Source organism: Theropithecus gelada, chromosome 14, assembly GCF_003255815.1.
Source record: "Theropithecus gelada isolate Dixy chromosome 14, Tgel_1.0, whole genome shotgun sequence".
Classification (NCBI taxonomy): Eukaryota; Metazoa; Chordata; class Mammalia; order Primates; family Cercopithecidae; genus Theropithecus; species Theropithecus gelada.
This window is the reverse complement of record NC_037682.1, coordinates 86,248,078-86,266,601: the sequence shown is the minus strand read 5'-3', so window position 1 is coordinate 86,266,601 and position 18,524 is coordinate 86,248,078. Positions and strand designations below refer to the sequence as shown.

General features: G+C 46.1%; 1 protein-coding gene across 1 annotated transcript; it reads right to left on the bottom strand.

The window, feature by feature from the left end:
• Positions 1–11,920: 11,920 nt before the first annotated feature.
• On the bottom strand, positions 11,921–13,981 carry IZUMO1R (IZUMO1 receptor, JUNO). The gene is made up of 4 exons (XM_025358205.1): positions 13,844–13,981; positions 12,893–13,102; positions 12,314–12,449; positions 11,921–12,189 (listed from the first exon to the last, which is right to left on the bottom strand). The coding sequence occupies exons 1-4, from the start codon at positions 13,979–13,981 to the stop codon at positions 11,921–11,923; spliced, it is 753 nt and encodes a 250-aa protein (XP_025213990.1).
• Between the last annotated feature and the right edge of the window lie 4,543 nt (positions 13,982–18,524).

Here is an 18,524-nt window from a genome sequence, read left to right as displayed (position 1 = left end):
AATGTTCCATATACTGGGGATACAGCAATAAATAAGACAGGTGAGGTTCTCGCCTCATGGAGCCTGCTTTCTAAGAGTGAGGTGAGGGAGACAGTGCAGATACACAGTCACACAATTTGGGGTAGTGATATACGCTATAAAAAATAAGACAAGGTGACATGGAGTATGACTTGGAATGGTGACTTGAGTAGTTGCAGAAGGCTTCTCTGAAGATGTGATATTTGAACTAAAATCCAAATTATGAGAAAGAGCTAGGTATGCAATGATAGGGGCAAAAGCATCAAAGAAATAGAAAACAAGCAAGTACAAATGTTCTCAGGTATAAATGAGCCTAGTTTCTTTGAGAACAAGAAGAAATCCCAGGTCACTGGAGAGTGGTAAGCAGGAGCAAAGGTCTTAGGAGCTGAGGTCAGAGTTCTAGGCAGGAGTTTAAAGTTTATTCTAAATGTGAATTACCTATACAAATCCTTTGCTTATATTTTAAAAACATTTGTTGTACTAAAAATATCGACATCTGTATGTATGTGTTGCAAATATTTCTTCCTATTTTTATGTCTTTTAATTTTATTTAGAGTGTTTTTTTTAAAAAAAACTTTCCTTTTTCTTTCTTGCCTTTTAAAAATGTAAGTAAATATATTAATCTTTTACTTTATAGATACTGCCTTTAGAAAGCTCACCTCATCAAAACTATGAAAATATTCACCAAAATTACTATCCTACTCATTATTTTCACACATCATCAATTTTTAAGGGTTTTTTTAGTGTAGTTATTAAGTCATGTGTAAGACAAATATTTTTATCTTACCTCTGAACTTCCCTGGGCTAAGAAATGGGTTAAGAACTGGGTGGTGTCATACCTCTTACTTAATAATAAAACTATAGAAACGCATATTATTTAATGCCTTGCTGTGGCTATTTTGAAGTCCTAGAGTAAGGGAGGGGGAAGAGACTGACCACATTTGACTTGTATCCACAGAGGATAAACCCCACTTAGTTATTGGTGAGAAATGTGGCCCTTCTGCTTGCCTTTCTTTGTTCTTCTCTATGATCTGACTTCCTGGGGCTTGTTGTTAAGGCTCCAAATTCCATTCCAGGGAAAATTGCTCTTTCTTCCCAAACATCTCCTTTGAATTGAAGTAATCAGAGCCTGATAAGTGCTAAGTTCTTCCTTCGTGAAGTAGTCAGCAGGCCTGACCCCATCAGCTTTACAATCAGGGGTTGTTCTAGGATCTGGAACCACAGCCCCTCTCTCTATAGACAGATGCAGAGTTCAGAAAAGGTGGAAATGAATTTGTTTTTGCTTTTTCATTCCTGGTGCCAATTTTTAGTCTATCCATAAAATGTCCTGACTCTGAAAATAATTCTGTCTCAGTTTTTAAAATCTCACTGATAGCAACAGGGGGCAGCCAAATGCCTAGGCAGATAGGGGCAGGTCCCCAGTGAAACCCCACCTCCAAGCCAAAGTCAGTTTAAAGCCTGAAAGGTAAGCTACAAATCAAATCTATGGACTGGATTGAGAACCTGTCTTCCCATTTGGTGCACATTCCTCTGATCGATCCCCACCCTTTGCCTATTTTACCTTTACCTACCCTGTCCTAATTGATTTTCTACACTGTTGTGCCCACCTTTGAGTGGTGTCTTCACTTTAACCTTTTTTGCATACTCACAAAACAATCAGCATCCACTGCACATTCTGAGTCCATAAAAAGCCCTGGACCCAGACACACAAGGAGAGAGAGAAACCACCTGACGGCATCCTCTCTCTGCTGAGAGCTGTTCTGACACTCAATAGCATTTTCCACCCTCATCAGCCTTCAATTGTCAGCATGACCTCATTCTTCTTGGACACTGGACAAGAGTTCCGGACCCACTGAGTGTGGGTACCCAGAAAGGCTGTCACACTGGCACTTTGCCCTTGCCGATAGAGGGCAGCCAACCCATGTGACAGGGCCAGGGACCAACTGAACTGCTAACATGATGCCATCCATTGGGTTGCGGACAGCAGAGCTAAAAGAGCTAATGATCACACTGACACCCTCTCTGGGGCTTTGGGGTCATAGACACCCTTGTCTGGGTGATGCCATTTTCACCTTGAGGCCACATGCCTGGTCTGGCCGTGGGCCTCACATGGAGCTTGCTCCTGTGTCAGTGCTCGGAGTGGGCAGCCAGATCCTGCACTTGCTCACTCACATGCTCCCTCCCGCAAAGGGCTGAGCTCAGTAGGCTGAGCAGATGGGGCACCCCTGCTGTGAGTCCAGCAAAGGGCTGAGAAAAACTCTGCATTGTCAACCTTGGGTGGATTTTGATATATTGGACATTTTACATTCTCTACATGGCTGGGAACAGACAAGCTGCCCAGGTTGCGAATTTGGGAAGCTGGACGTGAGGAGCAGTTGCCCATGTGACACACTGCCCAGAATGTTCCCCCTGGCCCACAAATATGAGCTTCTAAACTCACAGCAGGTGGCAAGCTTCAATGTTAATTGAGTCAAAGGTTACATTTGAAACATTTTGATTCTGAAATCACTGTTAAACATTTTCTTTCTTCTCCCATCACAGTGGAAAGAGTATCAAATGTCTTTTGTGTTTAATCCAATAATCTTTGTGTTCAATGCTGGGTCTCCTAACCCCTTTGAAATCGTGCCCTCAGCTCTTCTGCCCTGTTTTGAACTTCACCTCACTAGCACTTTCCATTTATCCTACAAACATGTGCCCCAATCTTCAAAATGTTTTCTCAGGCTTCCTATTCCTTTTATGTATCCATCTCATCTAAATTAGCCACCTCTTCAACTCTCTCTGGGCTCCTGTATGCTTCTTTCCTAAGAATCATCTTATTTGTAGTTCTTTTAATTTTAACCATCTGCTTATATCTTTAATGTATTTCTTATTACAGTACAAGGTCCTCGTGGCCAGGAATGATGTTTGTCTTCTTTGCTATCCTATCTGGTGGAATAAATGAAGACCATCCATATGAGAACAAGCAAAAGCTACTAATTCAGAGCTTGCAAGGGAGTCCACCACCATTATTTACATTTTGCCAGAGACTCAAGGCAAGCAGGGGAGTGGGAAAGTTTTAGAGTAAATAAAAGAGAAGGCTTCAGATCTGCCCAGATCAAAGACTGTGGGAAGGGGCAAGCTGTAGGCAGTTGTATTAGTCTATTCTTGCATTGCTATAAAGAAATACCTGAGACTGGATTATATATAAAATATATAATAGGTTTAATTGGGTCACAGTTCTGCAGGCTGTACAGGAAGCACTGCAGCATCGACTTCTGGGAGGCCTCAGGAAACTTCTAGTCAAGGCACAAAACAAATGGGAAGCAACCACATTATGTGGCAAAAGTAGCAGCAAGAGAATTGGGGGTGGAGGCGTGGGGGTGCCACACATTTTCAAATGACCAAATCTCATGAAAACTCATTATCATGAAGACAGCACCAAGTCATGAGGGATCTGCCTCCATGATCTAAACACCTCCCACCAGGCCCCACCTCCAGCACTGGGGATTACAATTCAACATGAGACTTAGCTGGAGACAAATGTCCAAACTACATCAGCAGCTCACTAGAAGCAGGGTGTTCCATGTGACTGGTGACGGGGCATATTTAGCTTTCCCCAGTTGGTCCTAAGTTAAAAGCAGGAGCTGAAATAGGAAAGCTGGAAGTTATTAATCAATTCCTGATCATTTTGGGTCAATTGTTACAGGGGTTATTCTTTGGCTTCCTGGAATGGATACTGTGGATACTAAGTTGGCTTCCTGGGCTGGCTGTTACAGGTTGTGGGTCAGAGTCCTGGTTTGTACATTGCCTGGTCATCGTTCATTTGTATATTCAGTCTTTCAATTCCCAGGACCAGCATTTTCCAGCATCGAGTAAGAACGCAGTAATTATGAGTTAATTAACATGTAGTGGGCAACTTCGGATTTGACATTGCCCCTCAGAGATGCAGCTCCCTACCATCCTTTCTACCCAGCTTCTGCATCTCTGTGTCTTTACTAGCTCCATTCCTTGTCACTTCCTTGACTGTAGGTGAGTCAGAGAGACTCTCCACAAGCTTCTCCTTTTTCTCTCTTTATTTTCCTTAGAGAACTCATCTAATTCTACACTTCTAGGAAAGTGAGTCCAGGATTTTTATCTGTAGCCCACACCTCTCTCCTGCACTGTGGGTCAATTGTCTGATGGACAACTCCTTGCTGACATCCTGCCAGCATCTCAGAGCCCATCATCAGCTCCTCCTCACTGGGAAATCCTCTCTTCTCCTCCAGATGTTTCTTTTTTTCTTTTTTCTTTTTCTTTTTCTTTTTTTTTTTTTGAGACGGAGTTTGCTCTTGTTGCCCAGGCTAGAGTGCAATGGTGGGATCTCGGCTTACCACAACCTCTGCCCCCCAGGTTCAAGGGATTCTCCTGCCTCAGCCTCCCTAGTAGCTGGGATTGCAGGCATGTGCCACCACGCCTGGCTAATTTTGTATTTTTAGTGAAGACGAGATTTCTCCATGTTGGTCAGGCTGGTCTTGAACTCTCGACCTCAGGTGATCCGCCCACCTCGCCCTCCCAAAGTGCTAGGATTACAGGCATTAGCCACCGCACCTGGCCCTCCAGATGTTTCTATTTGGCTCGTTTGTGGCAAAAGCACTATTGAAAGTGGTTTCTGATTCTGTGGGACAGTAAATCTGAGGATGGATGTAAGGAAAACAGAGTAGGAGGGAAAACAAAAAATGGGAGACTGGTGTTGTTGGCAGGAAAAGTGCCCCCTGGGGATGCAAGAAGGGAGTGGACACAAAAGGGCTTGAGCTATCTCAAGGGCTGAAGCTGGGGAAAGTGATCTGACCTTTCCTCCTTACCCCCTAGTCTCCAAAGTCCATTGTATCATTCATATACCTTTGCATCCTTGTAGCTTAGCTCCCACTTGTAGCTTAGCTTCCAACACCAGCCTGGAACACCAAAATAATCTTCATTTCTGGGTCTTCCAACAGCGAAAGCAATAGGACATTGGGAAGCGACTGAGGAAGCAGTCGTTTTTGTGGAGGAGGTCAGTGGGGGTGGGGTGGGAGAGGAATGGCAGGGGTGCTCAGCGCTCCTCCGTCAGGCAGCAGAGGCGGTCTAGGAACAAGATCTCTGTGCATGACTGTCAGGCTGCAGCAACTCCTGTGCTTGGTAAGGGATCTTACCGAGGAAAGTTACTCAGAAAGAATCTTAAAGCAAGGGCAGCATACAAGAGGGCCACTTTGCTTTGTTTTTTTATTTGCCACCCAGGACTTCCCATTGTTCCTGAGGAAGGACTTGAATAGGGTTTGATGTTCCCACATCATCAAAAGTGACTGCGTTGCCTCCAGGAGAAGGAACACCCTCCAGTAGCTCCCTGCTACCAAGACCTAGTACAATCCAAAGTGGGGAAAGTTCCTCTTATAAATGGAAGCATCAGAGTACAGTTATCCAAGGCTGCTGGTTTCTTTGGGATAGCTCTCCATCCCTAACATCTTTTACCTATTTTGTGGTACTTTTTGCAAAAATATGCTCTAAGCTTCTATTGGTTCTATCCTCTAATATTTCCCAAATCTGCCCCTCTTGTGTCCACTGCCTCTACTGTAGCCTGGCTTCATGCCTTCTAGAAGGTTGCTCACAATTAGGTTTCTAGCACCTGCCTTCTGATTTTCTTTCTTTCCTGCAAGTTCATTCTACATATTGTCCTCATCCTCCTTGTCTTCCATTTGGCTGTCTTTCAATCTACTATTTAAACAACTGTTGAGTCTTTAATAAATCTACAGCTTCTGGTTACAGAGAGTTGAATGAATACCACTAAAATGATTATTTCCATGTTCCTTTATCAAGAGCATGTGAAGGAAACCATCAGCGAACAAGAGATTTCAACAAATATTTAGAAGACAGGAAGCACATGAGAGCACATCAAAGGAAACAAGAAGGCCAGAGAAATTGGAGGCGGCAGCTGTAGTGGACGAAGGAGCTGATTCATCAGGCAGAAACTCTGAGAGGCTCTGGGCTCAGAGTTGGCAGGCATTGGGGGCAGAGCAAGAAAGTCTTTACACACCACTGGTCCACATGTCCTCTGCCCAAATCTAGTGCGCAGGCAACCCAACTTTAGCCCCTGGGGTAGAATAACCTTCTCTAAAAAATTAAATGAAATTCCGGATAGTGCTGAAGTTGGGTTTTGTTTTTGTTTTTGTTTTTTTTAAGATAGCGTCTCACTCTATCACCCAGGCTGGAGTGCAGTGGTGCCATCTTGGCTCATTGCAAACCCAACCTCCCGGATTCAAGAAGTCCTCCTGCCTCAGCCCCTCAAGCAGCTGGGACTACAGGTGCATGGCACCACCACGCCCAGCTAATTGGACAGTGCTGAAATTTGACATATGGTTGTTAGCATCCCAGAGAGAACCATCCCTATTCTGCCACGCAAAGGCTCCATACCCCAATGTAGCTCCTGCTAACTTGGTCTCGAGAGACTAAATATACAGATGGACAATGACCAGACCACATATAACAATAGAACTCTAACCCATTATCTATAGTAACCAGCCCAGAAGCCATCCTACTATCTTGCAAGTCAGACTTGTAGGACATCAGAACTCTCTCTCTAGCAATTAGCCCAGAAAGCCGAACAATCAGCCCTGCAGTAACCCCAAACAGCCAGGAGTTGATTAATAACTGTTCCCTAATTTTTGTCCCTGGGATTGAAAGACTGAATCTACAAATGAACAATGGTTAGCTGTATATAAAACAGGATTCTGATCCACTAGTAGCCCAAGAAGCCAACCTACTAACTGCACTTGGTAAGGGATCTTACCTTCAGGAAGATGCAGTGCAGGGAGCCAAAGAATAATCCCTGTCACAATTGACCCAACATGGTCAAGAATTTTTTATTAATAGCCAGCTTTCTTATTTTTGGCTCCATTTACAACTTAGGACCAATCAGAAAAAGCTAAGTATGTTCCCTGAACCAAACACATAGGATGCCCATTTCCAGTTAGCCTGCCTACAGCTGCCCCTGCACAGCCTCTGAGCCTAGCAGACTTAAAGCCTTCCCTTTTTTTTTGAGATGGAGGCTCGCACTGTCACCCAAGCTGGAGTGCAATGGTGCGATCTCAGCTCACGGCAACCTCTGCCTCCCGAGTTCAAGCGATTCTCCTGCCTCAGCCTCCCAAGTAGCTGGGATAACAGGTACCCGCCACAACGCCAAGCTAATTTTTTTGTATTTTTAGTAGAGACAGGGTTTCACCATGTTGGCCAGGATGGTCCTGATCTCCTGACCTTGTGATCTGCTCACCTCAGCCTCTCAAAGTGCTGGGATTACAGGTGTGAGCCACCATGCCCAGCCGAAGCCTTCCCTTTTATCCACTCAAACTTTCCCACTCCCCTCCTTGCCTTGAGTCTCTGGCAAAATGCAAGTGATAGTAGCTGACTTCCTTGCAAGCTCTGAACGAATAGCCTTTGCGTGTTCTTATTTGGGTATCTTCATTAATTTTCACACTCTGAAGCAAGGTCTTTCTCTCAACAAGCTCTTCCCACATACCAATAAACCTTTACAAATTGTTACAAATAGCAGCAGGGCTGCTATTTAGGGGAAATGAAGATCCTTATATAAAACCATGGAGGAAACCTAAAATAGCTCACTATAAAATCAACTCAGGGCCGGGCGCGGTGGCTCAAGCCTGTAATCCTAGCACTTTGGGAGGCCGAGACGGGCGGATCACGAGGTCAGGAGATCGAGACCATCCTGGCTAATACGGTGAAACCCCGTCTCTACTAAAAAATACAAAAAACTAGCCGGGCGAGGTGGCGAGCACCTGTAGTCCCAGCTACTCGGGAGGCTGAGCCAGGAGAATGGCCTAAACCCGGGAGGCGGAGCTTGCAGTGAGCAGAGATCCGGCCACTGCACTCCAGCCTGGGTGACAGAGCGAGACTCCGTCTCAAAAAAAAAAAAAAAATAAAATAAAATAAAATCAACTCAGCTCCTCATTCTTAAATATGACAGCCAAAGATAGACAGTCAAAGCCATTGGACTCAGAGAGAACCAGCAGCACGTAGGAGAAAATCAAGGAAACAGAACAGATTGACCTTGGAGGAAACAGGTCATTCAGAGACTCAAAACAAGCTTAAAAACATTCTAATTAGATCTTCAGTGACATTTGAGAAGATATTACATCCATGAAACAAAAAACAGCAGGCTGTGAAAAAAAAAAAAAACGAAATAAAAAAGTCTCCTGGAAATTAAAAGTGGATTGCCGGAATTAAAAACATTGGAGGATTAAGTTGAGAAACTCAAACAGAACAGAGAGCAAAAACATAGTCTGAACGTCTGGCAGAAAACGTAAGTCACATTTTGTAACTTTTTCATAGCTAAACTCAGAAATGGTTAGAAGGGGTGCTCCTAGGGTAGGAACCTGGTGGATAGGTGAACTGACAGCCGCTCTCTCGCTTTGCATTAGAAATCCTTTGGCCGATGTGTGTGAGCCATGTGCATGGATCACTCTGATTAAAACACACAATCTAACTGCAAATCTGACAGTTCTGCTCCATTGCTTACAACCCATCACTCCTCCTGTTGACCAATATTAAGGCTATTTGTAACAATTTGCAAAGGTTTGTTGGAAGCAGAAATAATTTACAAAGGTTTATTGGAAGCCAAATGTGAATATTGACCCAGGAAGACACACTAACAAAGTTGGGAGTCTTCTGGAGTGTTACATGTTGGAAGGCTTTTTATAGGAAAGTTTAGGAGAAGGGAGGGGATTTCGCATCCTGAAGTTGTCCTTTTTCATTGGAGGGTACAATATAGAGGTTACAATTATTGGATACAGATTGCAACATACAGGCTAAAATGTCTATGTGGAAGACAATCAATAAAACTTTAATATGTAAATTTAAATCAGCACTCTTGGCCGGGCACGGTGGCTCACACCTGTAATCCCTACACTTTGGGAGGCCGAGGCAGGTGGATCACAAGGTCAGGAGATGGCGACCAGCCTGGCCAATATGGTGAAACCCCATCTTGACTAAAAATACAAAAATTAGCTGGGTATGGTGGCAGGTCCCTGTAGTCCCAGCTACTAAGGAGGTTGAGGCAGGAAAATCGCTAGAACCCGAGAGGCGGAGGTTGCAGTGAGCTGAGATTGTGCCATTGCACTCCAGCCTGGGCGACAGAGAGAGACTCTGTCTCAAAAAAAAAAAAAAAAAGAAAGAAAGAAAGAAAGAAAGAAAAACTCAGCACCCTTTTCAATGTCGGTAGGCTACACATTAAGCAGTATGCCAACAATTTGGGAACTCACAATAAGATTCTTTTTCAGGGAAAGGATGTCACCATGAATCACAAGGCCTACCCTAGGTGGGTTAACTTGGAAGCCTTTTTACTTTTTTTTTTTTTTGAGACGGAGTCTCGCTCTGTGGCTCAGGCTGGAGTGCAGTGGCCGGATCTCGGCTCACTGCAAGCTCCTCCTCCCGGGTTTACGCCATTCTCCTGCCTCAGCCTCCCGAGTAGCTGGGACTACAGGCGCCCGCCACCTCGCCCGGCTAATTTTTTGTATTTTTTAGTAGAGACGGGGTTTCACCGTGTTAGCCAGGATGGTCTCGATCTGCTGACCTCGTGATCCACCCGTCTCGGCCTCCCAAAGTGCTGGGATTACAGGCTTGAGCCACCGCGCCCTGCGCCTTTTTACTTTTAAACTGTCAATTGTGACCTGTGGGTAATGACTCCTAATCCCATGAAGGGGGATAACTCAGTCTCTTTCCTGACTGTGACTTGCCACCAGCCATCCCTCCCTCTCTCCCACCACTCCCAAATCCACGTCAGTTCCACTCAACTATAGACCAGGCTGTTCAGTGTAAGCCTGTGAGCTGGAACTGTGGGCTCAGACTTAGCTGGTTTCAAACCTACTTATATTTATGTCCCAATCTGAAAAATGAGAATAGTAAAAAATGAGGATAATATTATAATACGACAAGGATAATAAGGCTTTTGTGAGGACCAAATGAACTAATATATATTATGTACTTCCCAGAGATCCTGGGTGCATGGTAAGTGATCAATAAGTATCAAGTTATTAGGGCTTCCAGACTACTCTTGTTTTGTCCATTCCAATTTTAACCTTCCTTTGGCAATTCCTTATATTTAAAAACACTTTAAAAAGGGCATTAACCTCTCAGCTTTATTATCAACCACACACCCACAGACACCTCAGTTTTCAAGAGATTTTCAATTTTTTAAGCTCTTTAAGAGATTTTTGATACATTCATATGTATTTTTGAAGCCACAATCTATTAATTTAAGAGCAATTGAAGGTCCTGCTTCATCTGGCTCATACCTTGGGGCCTCCACTGGGTTTTGACTAGCACTTCCCTTCTGTTCTCAGTGAGCTGCCCTCTTTCTTTGGGGCTCCAGCCTCACCCCTTTGTGAGGTATTCTCAGAGACCCCCACCCAGCCCCTTTCTTTCAGACTTCCTATGAACAGCTTTGTCCCCACTGCAGCTGTCATCTACTACTCTAGACACTGAGGGCCGCACTTGGAAGGATGCTCTTTGTTGGTTTTGTGACTCCAGTGCCTCCCCTGAGACAAGGTCTGCTCAGTGGATGAGCCTGTGAGGCCGGTGCAGAAGGAATGGAGGCCGAGTTTAAGCAATGAGTGGGGCTGGCTGGTGTCTGACAAGAATGAACAGTTGTCAGAAAAGCCAGCCAAATCAAGTGCAGCCATGCTAGAACCCTCTCTTTGTCAAAGAAAATGTTGTGGGGGAAAGCATCATCTACTGCTGGAAAGCCGCCCAGCTCCAGGCTCCAGAAGATGCTGGATGGGCAGGTCAGCTGCTTGTCCACTTACAGCCGGGGTGCGAGGTCAGGGCCCCATCCCCAGTTCAGTTCTAACACTTTATTCTTGAGGTCGTGGTGTACCATCTGAGGAGCACACACTATCTCCTGGCAAACAAGGTTGCTAGCTTTTTCCTTTTTCTTCTTTTTCATAAGTTAAATCCAACTAACTCATTCCTTTCAGCAGAGAGAGAAACCAAGGCAGTCTTAAGGAAGATCACAGGAGTTGCCAAAAGTCATATAGAAAGCAAAGAGGCCAGATTAGAACTTGGGTTTCCAAAATTTTAGACCAGTGTGCTGTGATTCTGGGGTAAAATGAATGGGTTAAAAGGAAGAGGGAACCCTGAAGGCAGTCAAGATAGCAGCTTTAATTGTGGCAGCCAAAATAGAGCTGATGCACTGGGTGGCCCCATTCCTCTCGCCCTGGCTTTGGGTCCTTTGTATGGGGTGTCACTTATTGGAAAAAGAAAAGGCATTGAAAGTACTCCCATCAGAGAGGTGTTGTGAGGATGTGTGGCAGATAGTAAGAGGGTAATAATTGTTAGGCAAGTAACAACCTAACTCTGAGGCTTCAGTGCAGTGGGCAAACTGCTTCCCGCTGTGTGCATGCTGGGTCCCTGCTCGTAAAGCTAAGACAGAGGAAGTCAAGCAGAGGAGAGGTTGAGTGCCGATTTATTGGAGACACCATCGGAGGACAGGAGGCCAGGTCTGCCACCATGAGCTCTGTCATAGAAAGGGGTAGGCGTGCACTGGATGGGAAAAGTCCTCGAGCCCCTTAAAATCTCCCATCCCTCAAGGCAGCAGGGCGCCAGTCACCTTGGTACTTCCAGCCCCCAGCTGCCTCCCAGGCCAGCTAAGGCAGAGCAGAGCAGTGGAGGGGGCCTCGGGCCAAATGTGCAGGGCTCAGGCACCAGTGGCTGAAGCCTCAGTGGCCACTTCCTTCCTCAGGCTCTCCCCTAAAAGCAGTGGCATGGGCTGGGGACTGCAGTCCCACCCAGTCCCTAGCCCATGCCACTGCTTTTAGGGGAGGGCCTGAGGAAGGAGGTAGGCTGTGGCCTGGCCTGACCCACAGTTGGCGGACGTGCAGGAATGTGGGTTGGAGAAGAAGGGCTCTCAGGAAAGGAACAGCAGGAACACGGAGCAGACCATGAGGGTGTAGGACAGTTCCCAGGATGGGGCAGAGCTGGCGAAGAGGCGGGCCACGGCCACATTGGGGTTGCCCTGAGCAGGCTCAAACCACTTCTGGAGACACCGCCCACTGTTCCGTCGCTCAGGGCTGGCCTTGAAGGAATTGCTCCAAGTCTTCTCACACAGGTCAGCTGGGGTGGGGAAGTAATAGGAGAAAGGGAGGCACTGGGCCCCTTTGGGGCAGCGGTTCTTCCCTGCAGGGGATGGAGGAGGGACAGCTTACCTCCTACTCCCTCATCCCTAGCCTCTGCACCTGCACCCTTGTGGGGACCACCAAGGGTCCTGCTTCCCCACCAAGGCGTTGTCAGCACCACTCACCCTGACTCCAGTCCCAGCCGCCACGCCAGTTGGATTTGCATGTGTAAGACAAGCGACAGTCTTCCCACCACTCCTCACAGTCCTCCTGGCACAGCGGTGCATTCACGACTCGCTCTCCCTGCCCACTCGGGGCCTCCTGGGTGCAGTCATAGCCAGAGATAAGAACATTAATAGCAGAGATGTGAAGATTACTAATAGCTACAGTGGTATTTGTGCCAGCTACCATATGTACATCATCTTCTATAAAGTCTCTAAGTATTATTTTACAAATAACACCAATGAGGCTAAGAGATTTAATAGTTTGTCCTGGGCTATACAGCTGGTAGGGACAGAACATGAGACTGAAGCTCAGGTCCGTCTAACTCCACCAAGCCTTCTGTGGTGATAGCCCTGCATCCCACTGTTGTCAAAACAGTCTCCCCCATGTGGTTCTCCAGCAGGGGCCCCTGGGTCTGCTCTTGTCCATAGGGAGATAACACCTCCTGTTCCTGCTAGCATCCTGGAGGCATCAGCATAAGATAGGGTGAAAGCTCTGGCTGTTAATATAATAACAGAGCATTGCACAGATCTGCCTCCTACCTCCCACCCCAGGCTTCCCACTGGCCGGATCCAGGGCCCCAGGTTTGGGGAGCACTCATAGAAGCAGATGGCCTGGATGAAGTGCTTCCGACAGCCAGGCATCAGCAGTCCACAGTGAAACAGGCTGAAGTTGTAGAGTGGGGACACATCCAGATGGGCTTCCCAGCTTGTTGTGAGGGTACAGCAGGCATTGTCCTTCCAGGGGATGCACTGAAGGCAGACGAGGAAACAAAAGGCCCAGGCATAAGGGGCAAGGATTGCCAGGTGTCTAGGGAAGAAGGGTGCTGAAATGAAAATGTCCCTTAGGAGAAGGCCTGAGCAAGTGGGATGCCTTTAGCTGGTAAGCCCCTACATAAGAGGAACCCTGATAATCTCTCAATGTTTACCCAAAGGGCATAGGCACCTGCACACTGACCCCCTGCCACAGGCTGCTACAGTCCTCTAGGAACACAACTTCTGGGCTCTCAGCTCCTGAGAGGCAGCAGAAACCTCTTAGGGCAAAGCAGGTAGAAGAGCCCCAGCGAGACCTAGGGGAATCTGGGGTTGCATTGAGTGGGAGGGTCTCATAGGCAAAATGCCAGCTGTGTTCTTCCTCCCACATCCCTGGCAATTGCCTTTAGGAGCTTGGGGAGGGGTTACATACGTTGTATGTTTCCCCAGGACCTGTTGGCAGGAAGGCTTGTTTTCATCTACGCCGAGTCAACAATGGACCTCTGGGATCACCATCTGCCCCGGCTTTCCCAGTGGCTGGAGCAGCTCAGAAATGGGAACTTTGAATTACTTGGCTCTCATGGTCTCAAAAAGGCATAGTCTCTTTCCATCTAGTTGTCGTTGCTCAACTCCCAACCCCAGGAACCAAATGATCAGGGTTGATGAGGTTTGGAGACCATCTTGGCATTTGTGTCCCTTCCCTGATCTTCCTTGTCCCATCCCCAGGTCTGGCCACTGTACCTCCTCATAGAGCTTGTCTTCTGGGCTGGGCACTCTCTTGTGGTGTTTGGCATTCATGCAGATGTTGAGTAGCTCGTCCCCAGCCCAGGTGGGCGTGACTGTCAACAGCTCTAGTAGGAGTGGCCACCACCATGCCATGGCCTGCTGCAGAGAGACCGATGCTGTACACTCGTTGGAAAGGATACCCCACTCCACCCACTTCATCATAGCAGGCACTGAAAAAGGAGGATGGGCTTCAATCTCCCTCAAGTGACTGCAACACTTTGGCTGCTCCTAGGACCTTCTGTTGGAGGCAGCATCACGGAATGTCAGGGCAGGTAGAATAATCCTCGGAGGCCTGACACAGTGCTGGAGGCCTTGTTGGCCCTGCAGAGCCAGGGAAATGCTGAGGCACGAGTCAGATAGGAGGAGACTTCTACATCCAAAGCCTGATCCCCATCACAGGAATGAGGAGGAGGGCCCTTCCTATATCCAACTCTGTTCTGGGTAGTAGTGGTAATGAGAGGTAGTAGAGAGACAAAACAAAGCAAAAGGCAGAGAGGGGCCCTGGGCTTCAAGCACCCAACCTCTTAGGACACAGGGCCCCTCAGCTTCATAACCCAGGAGCCCATGGCTCCCCCAGCCCCCCAGGTCTGGCAGGAGCCTGACCTGGACCCATCATGGTGAAACTGGAAACTTCTAGCCTACCCTGAGCTAAGAGCCTCAAACATCCTGGGAAAGAAGAGCCCAGCCCCCTCTTCAGAGTCCAACCTCAAGTCCAAATCTAAGGCTATTCTCTCTCCAGATCACCAGTTTCAAGTTCAGCCACGACCTCGAATATTTTTAAAGAATCAGGTCTGTTAGGTAAAAGGAGGAAAGATGCTGCCCCTTCCAGCACTCTCTTCATACTCACTTTCAAGGCAGGGGCCTCCAGGTGCTCTTGCTCCCTCCTCCCCCTGAAACTGTGAGGCTGAGGAGAGTTCCATGTCCCACCCATTTATTACCCTGTCTGATTTCTACTAGGTCCAGGTGCAGGAGGAGAACTCCACGTGGCTCCCATTAAACAGCATCTGTCTTACTCAGCTCTGCAGGCCTATGGGTTCTAAGAAGTTTGCTTCCTCAGAGAAACAGACCCCATCATAGGCAAGATCTGGGGCTCTTCAATAAGCTATTGGGTTCAGCTCTCAGCTCTGCTACTCACTAGCTGGCTCCCCTGGAGAAAATGACTCAAACTCTGTTAGTTTCCCTCTCTGGAAAGGAAGTTTTTATTATGAGATTGGGAAAAATAAAGAGAAAGTTCATGAACAAAAACCTTGGCATTGTGCCTGGGATAGAGGAAGTCTTAATGATTTTAAATTGTATTCTTTTATCCTCTCTCCACACGCCCCTCCTATGTTCTGTTCCGTAGCTCTACCTGCCCTTCACTGTTAGCCAGGCATCAGCTCAGTCACCTGGTGGCTTTTCCGACAGTGTCCTCGCACAGCCCACAGGAGCTACGGTCCCTGCTGGAGAGCAGATCCAGGACACAGGATGCAGAGATGAAGTGTGGCCTTGGGGACCCAAGAATTTAAACATACGAACAAAGCCAAAGCAAACAAAACAAAGAAAGTCCCTCCATAACCCACCAAACAGCTCCCCTTAGCACACAGGAATCGTCCTGGGAAATATTCTACAAGTGTCCTCATCAGTGATCATATTTGCAAGACTATCCTTTTCAGCTAAGGAGAGACTAAAAACTTGGAAAGGATTCTTGGGAGAGTCCTAAAGATGATAAAAAAGCTGGAAAAGGAGCATATTTCTTTGTTTTTATAATATGTTCTCTGTCTCTCCGAAAGAGAAGTAGCTGAAATCAGTGAAGTTTTATTGACACAAAGGAAATGAAAACAAAACACTAAAAGTATTTTTTAATGGAATAAAATAAAATACATTCTGTGGTGTTCAGCTACACAACTGATGTGTAAAACGTGTGCTCATGTTGGAAAATGACATTCTCCACACCTGGGTAATCACAGCCACTGAATGCGGAGCACAAACAAGGATGCAGGCACTGGCCTGGTGCTGTCTACAGGATCTGATGTCTCAAAAATACCTCCAATGTGAACACCCTCCTTGTTTTAGGTGTGGGGAAATTGAGGCTCAGAGGTGAGTAGTGGAGCTGGGATATAAATTCAGGTATACTCGACTCCCTATCTAATGCTTAAGGACCAGATGAGGGAGAAACCTCCAGGACTAAAAGAGTAGATACTGTCTGGTTCTCAAGTGAGGTCTCCTTCTTAAAAAAGGTTAAATGCCATAATGAGGTTGTACATGCATTGGGAGGTGTGTGTTGGCTTTATTCTGGAAAAGTGACAGTTATCAACCCATTCTCCCATGTCCCTACCTGAAGCAGAGCCTGGAGTCTCCTCCTTAGGTTCAGATACCAAATGGTAATAGCATCTCCATAGCCTGACAGGGGGAGAAGCAGTCTCTTATATTCTGGTCAGTTCCTCACGAATATTCAGGAAGCTCCAAGCCTTGACAAGGTAAGAGATTTAGGGTTTAAGGTTCAATTTAAAATGGCTGTGGAGGTGCCAGAGCCAAGAATCCAGACATGAATCACAACAGTAATTATTGAAATGGAAATAGGTCCTCTGACAACCGTCCTTCCTAGGGTGGGAAGAAGGACTAAGGGCGGCTTGCTAAAGGTCTCCGGGACAAAGCTGTAGGAAATGAGCTAAAATTGCAGCCATCGCATATGCAGGTGGAGGGAGGAAGGGAGGGAGGGAGGAAGGAATTACCCAGTGAGTGAGGCTGCCTTTCAGAGAACCATCAGGCCGGCCAGCATCTGCTCTCGGGGGAGAGGCAGCTTGAGACCCTTGAGCAAAGCTTATTTTTGCCTTATTGTGACTGAGTCTTCCAGAGCAATCTGTTTTCTGACTGAAAGCAGATAAATCAAAGCTGACTGTAGATGAAGCAATTTGAAGTGGCTGATTCAAAACAATTTTATTCTAAAAACACACACACACACACACGCACGTACACACACACAACAAAACAGAACACTTCCATTTCCAAAAGAAGAGGTACAGCTGCCTTCAGAGGGCTCTGAGGGAGGACAAGGAGGTCAGGGCAGTGGGTGAAGCAACCCAGCCTTGGCTCTGGTTTGGGGCCACTGGAGATGCTGGGCAGTGATGACTTCCCTCCCCTCTCCCGTCCTCAGGTCACCCAAGGGGGCTGAAGCCCACTGACTTCGAGAACAGACTACGAAAGTGAAGAGCTAGAGCCTGGAGTCTCCTGGTGAGAATCCGCTGTCAGAGGCCAGCCGAAGGGGACTTCAGTGATTCCAAGTTCTTAGTGGGTCTCTCATGAATTCTTCTCACCCCAAACCCAATTGACCATCCTCATCTAGACTCTTGATTGGTTTCTGTCTAGGGCAGGTAAACAGGGATATTAATTTATTCTTCCCTCTATGTCTATCTAATCGCCGAAGCTGTTGATTTCATTTTCTAAATATCTCTTGAATTCACATCCCTTACTTACTGTCTGGACCATGATCAGCTCTTGCCTCAGTTACTGCAACAACCACCTAATTAGCTCTCCCACCCTTTAATGGAGCTTTAATCATGTAGCAGCCATAATGATGTAATGTCTCAGAATTTTTTAATTTGTATAAATTTAAGGGTATAAGTGCAGTTTGGTTACATGGATATATTATTGCATAGTGGTGAAGTCTGTGCTTTGCACATTGTATTCATTATGTAATTTCTTATACCTCACCCCCTCCCGCCCTTCCGAGCCTCCAACGTCTATTATTCCATGTTCTATGTCCATGTGTACACATTATTTAGCTTCCACTTTTAAGTGAGAAAATGCAGTATTTGACTTTTTGTTTGAGTTGTTTTACTTAAGATAGTGGCTTCAGTTCCATCCATGTTACTGCAACATACATGATTTCATTCATTTTTATGGATGAATAGTGTTTCATTGTATATATTTTACCACATTTACTTTATCCATTCATCTGTTAATGGACACTTAGGTTGATTCCAAATCTTTGCTATTGTGAATAGTGCTGTAATAAACATAAGAATGCAGGTATATTTTTCATATAATTATTTCATTTCTTTTATCAGTATTTTCATTATGAAAGTTTTCAAACATAAAGTTGAGATAATTTTATAGTGAACTCTCTCCCATATGCCCACCACTTAGATTTCACCATTACCATTTTATTATATTTTCTTTATTATATATTTAGCCAACCATCCTTCTCTCTATTCAGGTATCAGTCTTATTATTTTTTATGCATTTCAAAGTAAATTGCGGATATCAGTAAACTGATGTCTTCCTAAGTAATTCAAACCTGCATATCATTAACCAGGGTTCAACATTTGTTTGCAGTCTTTGTTTTTCAGAATGATCTTTTAAAAATGTAAAGACAGTTATGATACTCCCATGTTTAAAACCTTTCTAGACCTTAAGGTAAGTCCCAGATCCTTAACGTGGCACACCAGTCCTTTTAAATGTGGTTTTTATTTACTTTTCCATCTTAATTTGTTGTCCTTGCTCTCATGGATGCTCTGGGCACTCCTGAGGCCTGATGGCCTGTCATTGTCCTGCCCCTTGCAGGGGCCCCTCTTCCAGGGCTGTTCTGTCATAGCCCAGCCTCTGTGTCTAGGGATACATACGCTTCAGCTCTCAGAACCGAAGGCTTCCTGTCAGG

What these genes read in the sequence shown, in the direction of transcription:
- IZUMO1R (XM_025358205.1), bottom strand. Translation starts at nt 13,981, where the DNA reads ATGGCATGGTGGTGGCCACTCCTACTAGAGCTGTTGACAGTCACGCCC. An exon ending in AAGACAAGCTCTATGAGGAG is followed by an intron (nt 13,103 to 13,843) that starts GTACAGTGGCCA and finishes GTCTGCCTTCAG; the next exon opens with TGCATCCCCTGGAAGGACAA. An exon ending in CGGCTGGGACTGGAGTCAGG is followed by an intron (nt 12,190 to 12,313) that starts GTGAGTGGTGCT and finishes CATCCCCTGCAG; the next exon opens with GGAAGAACCGCTGCCCCAAA.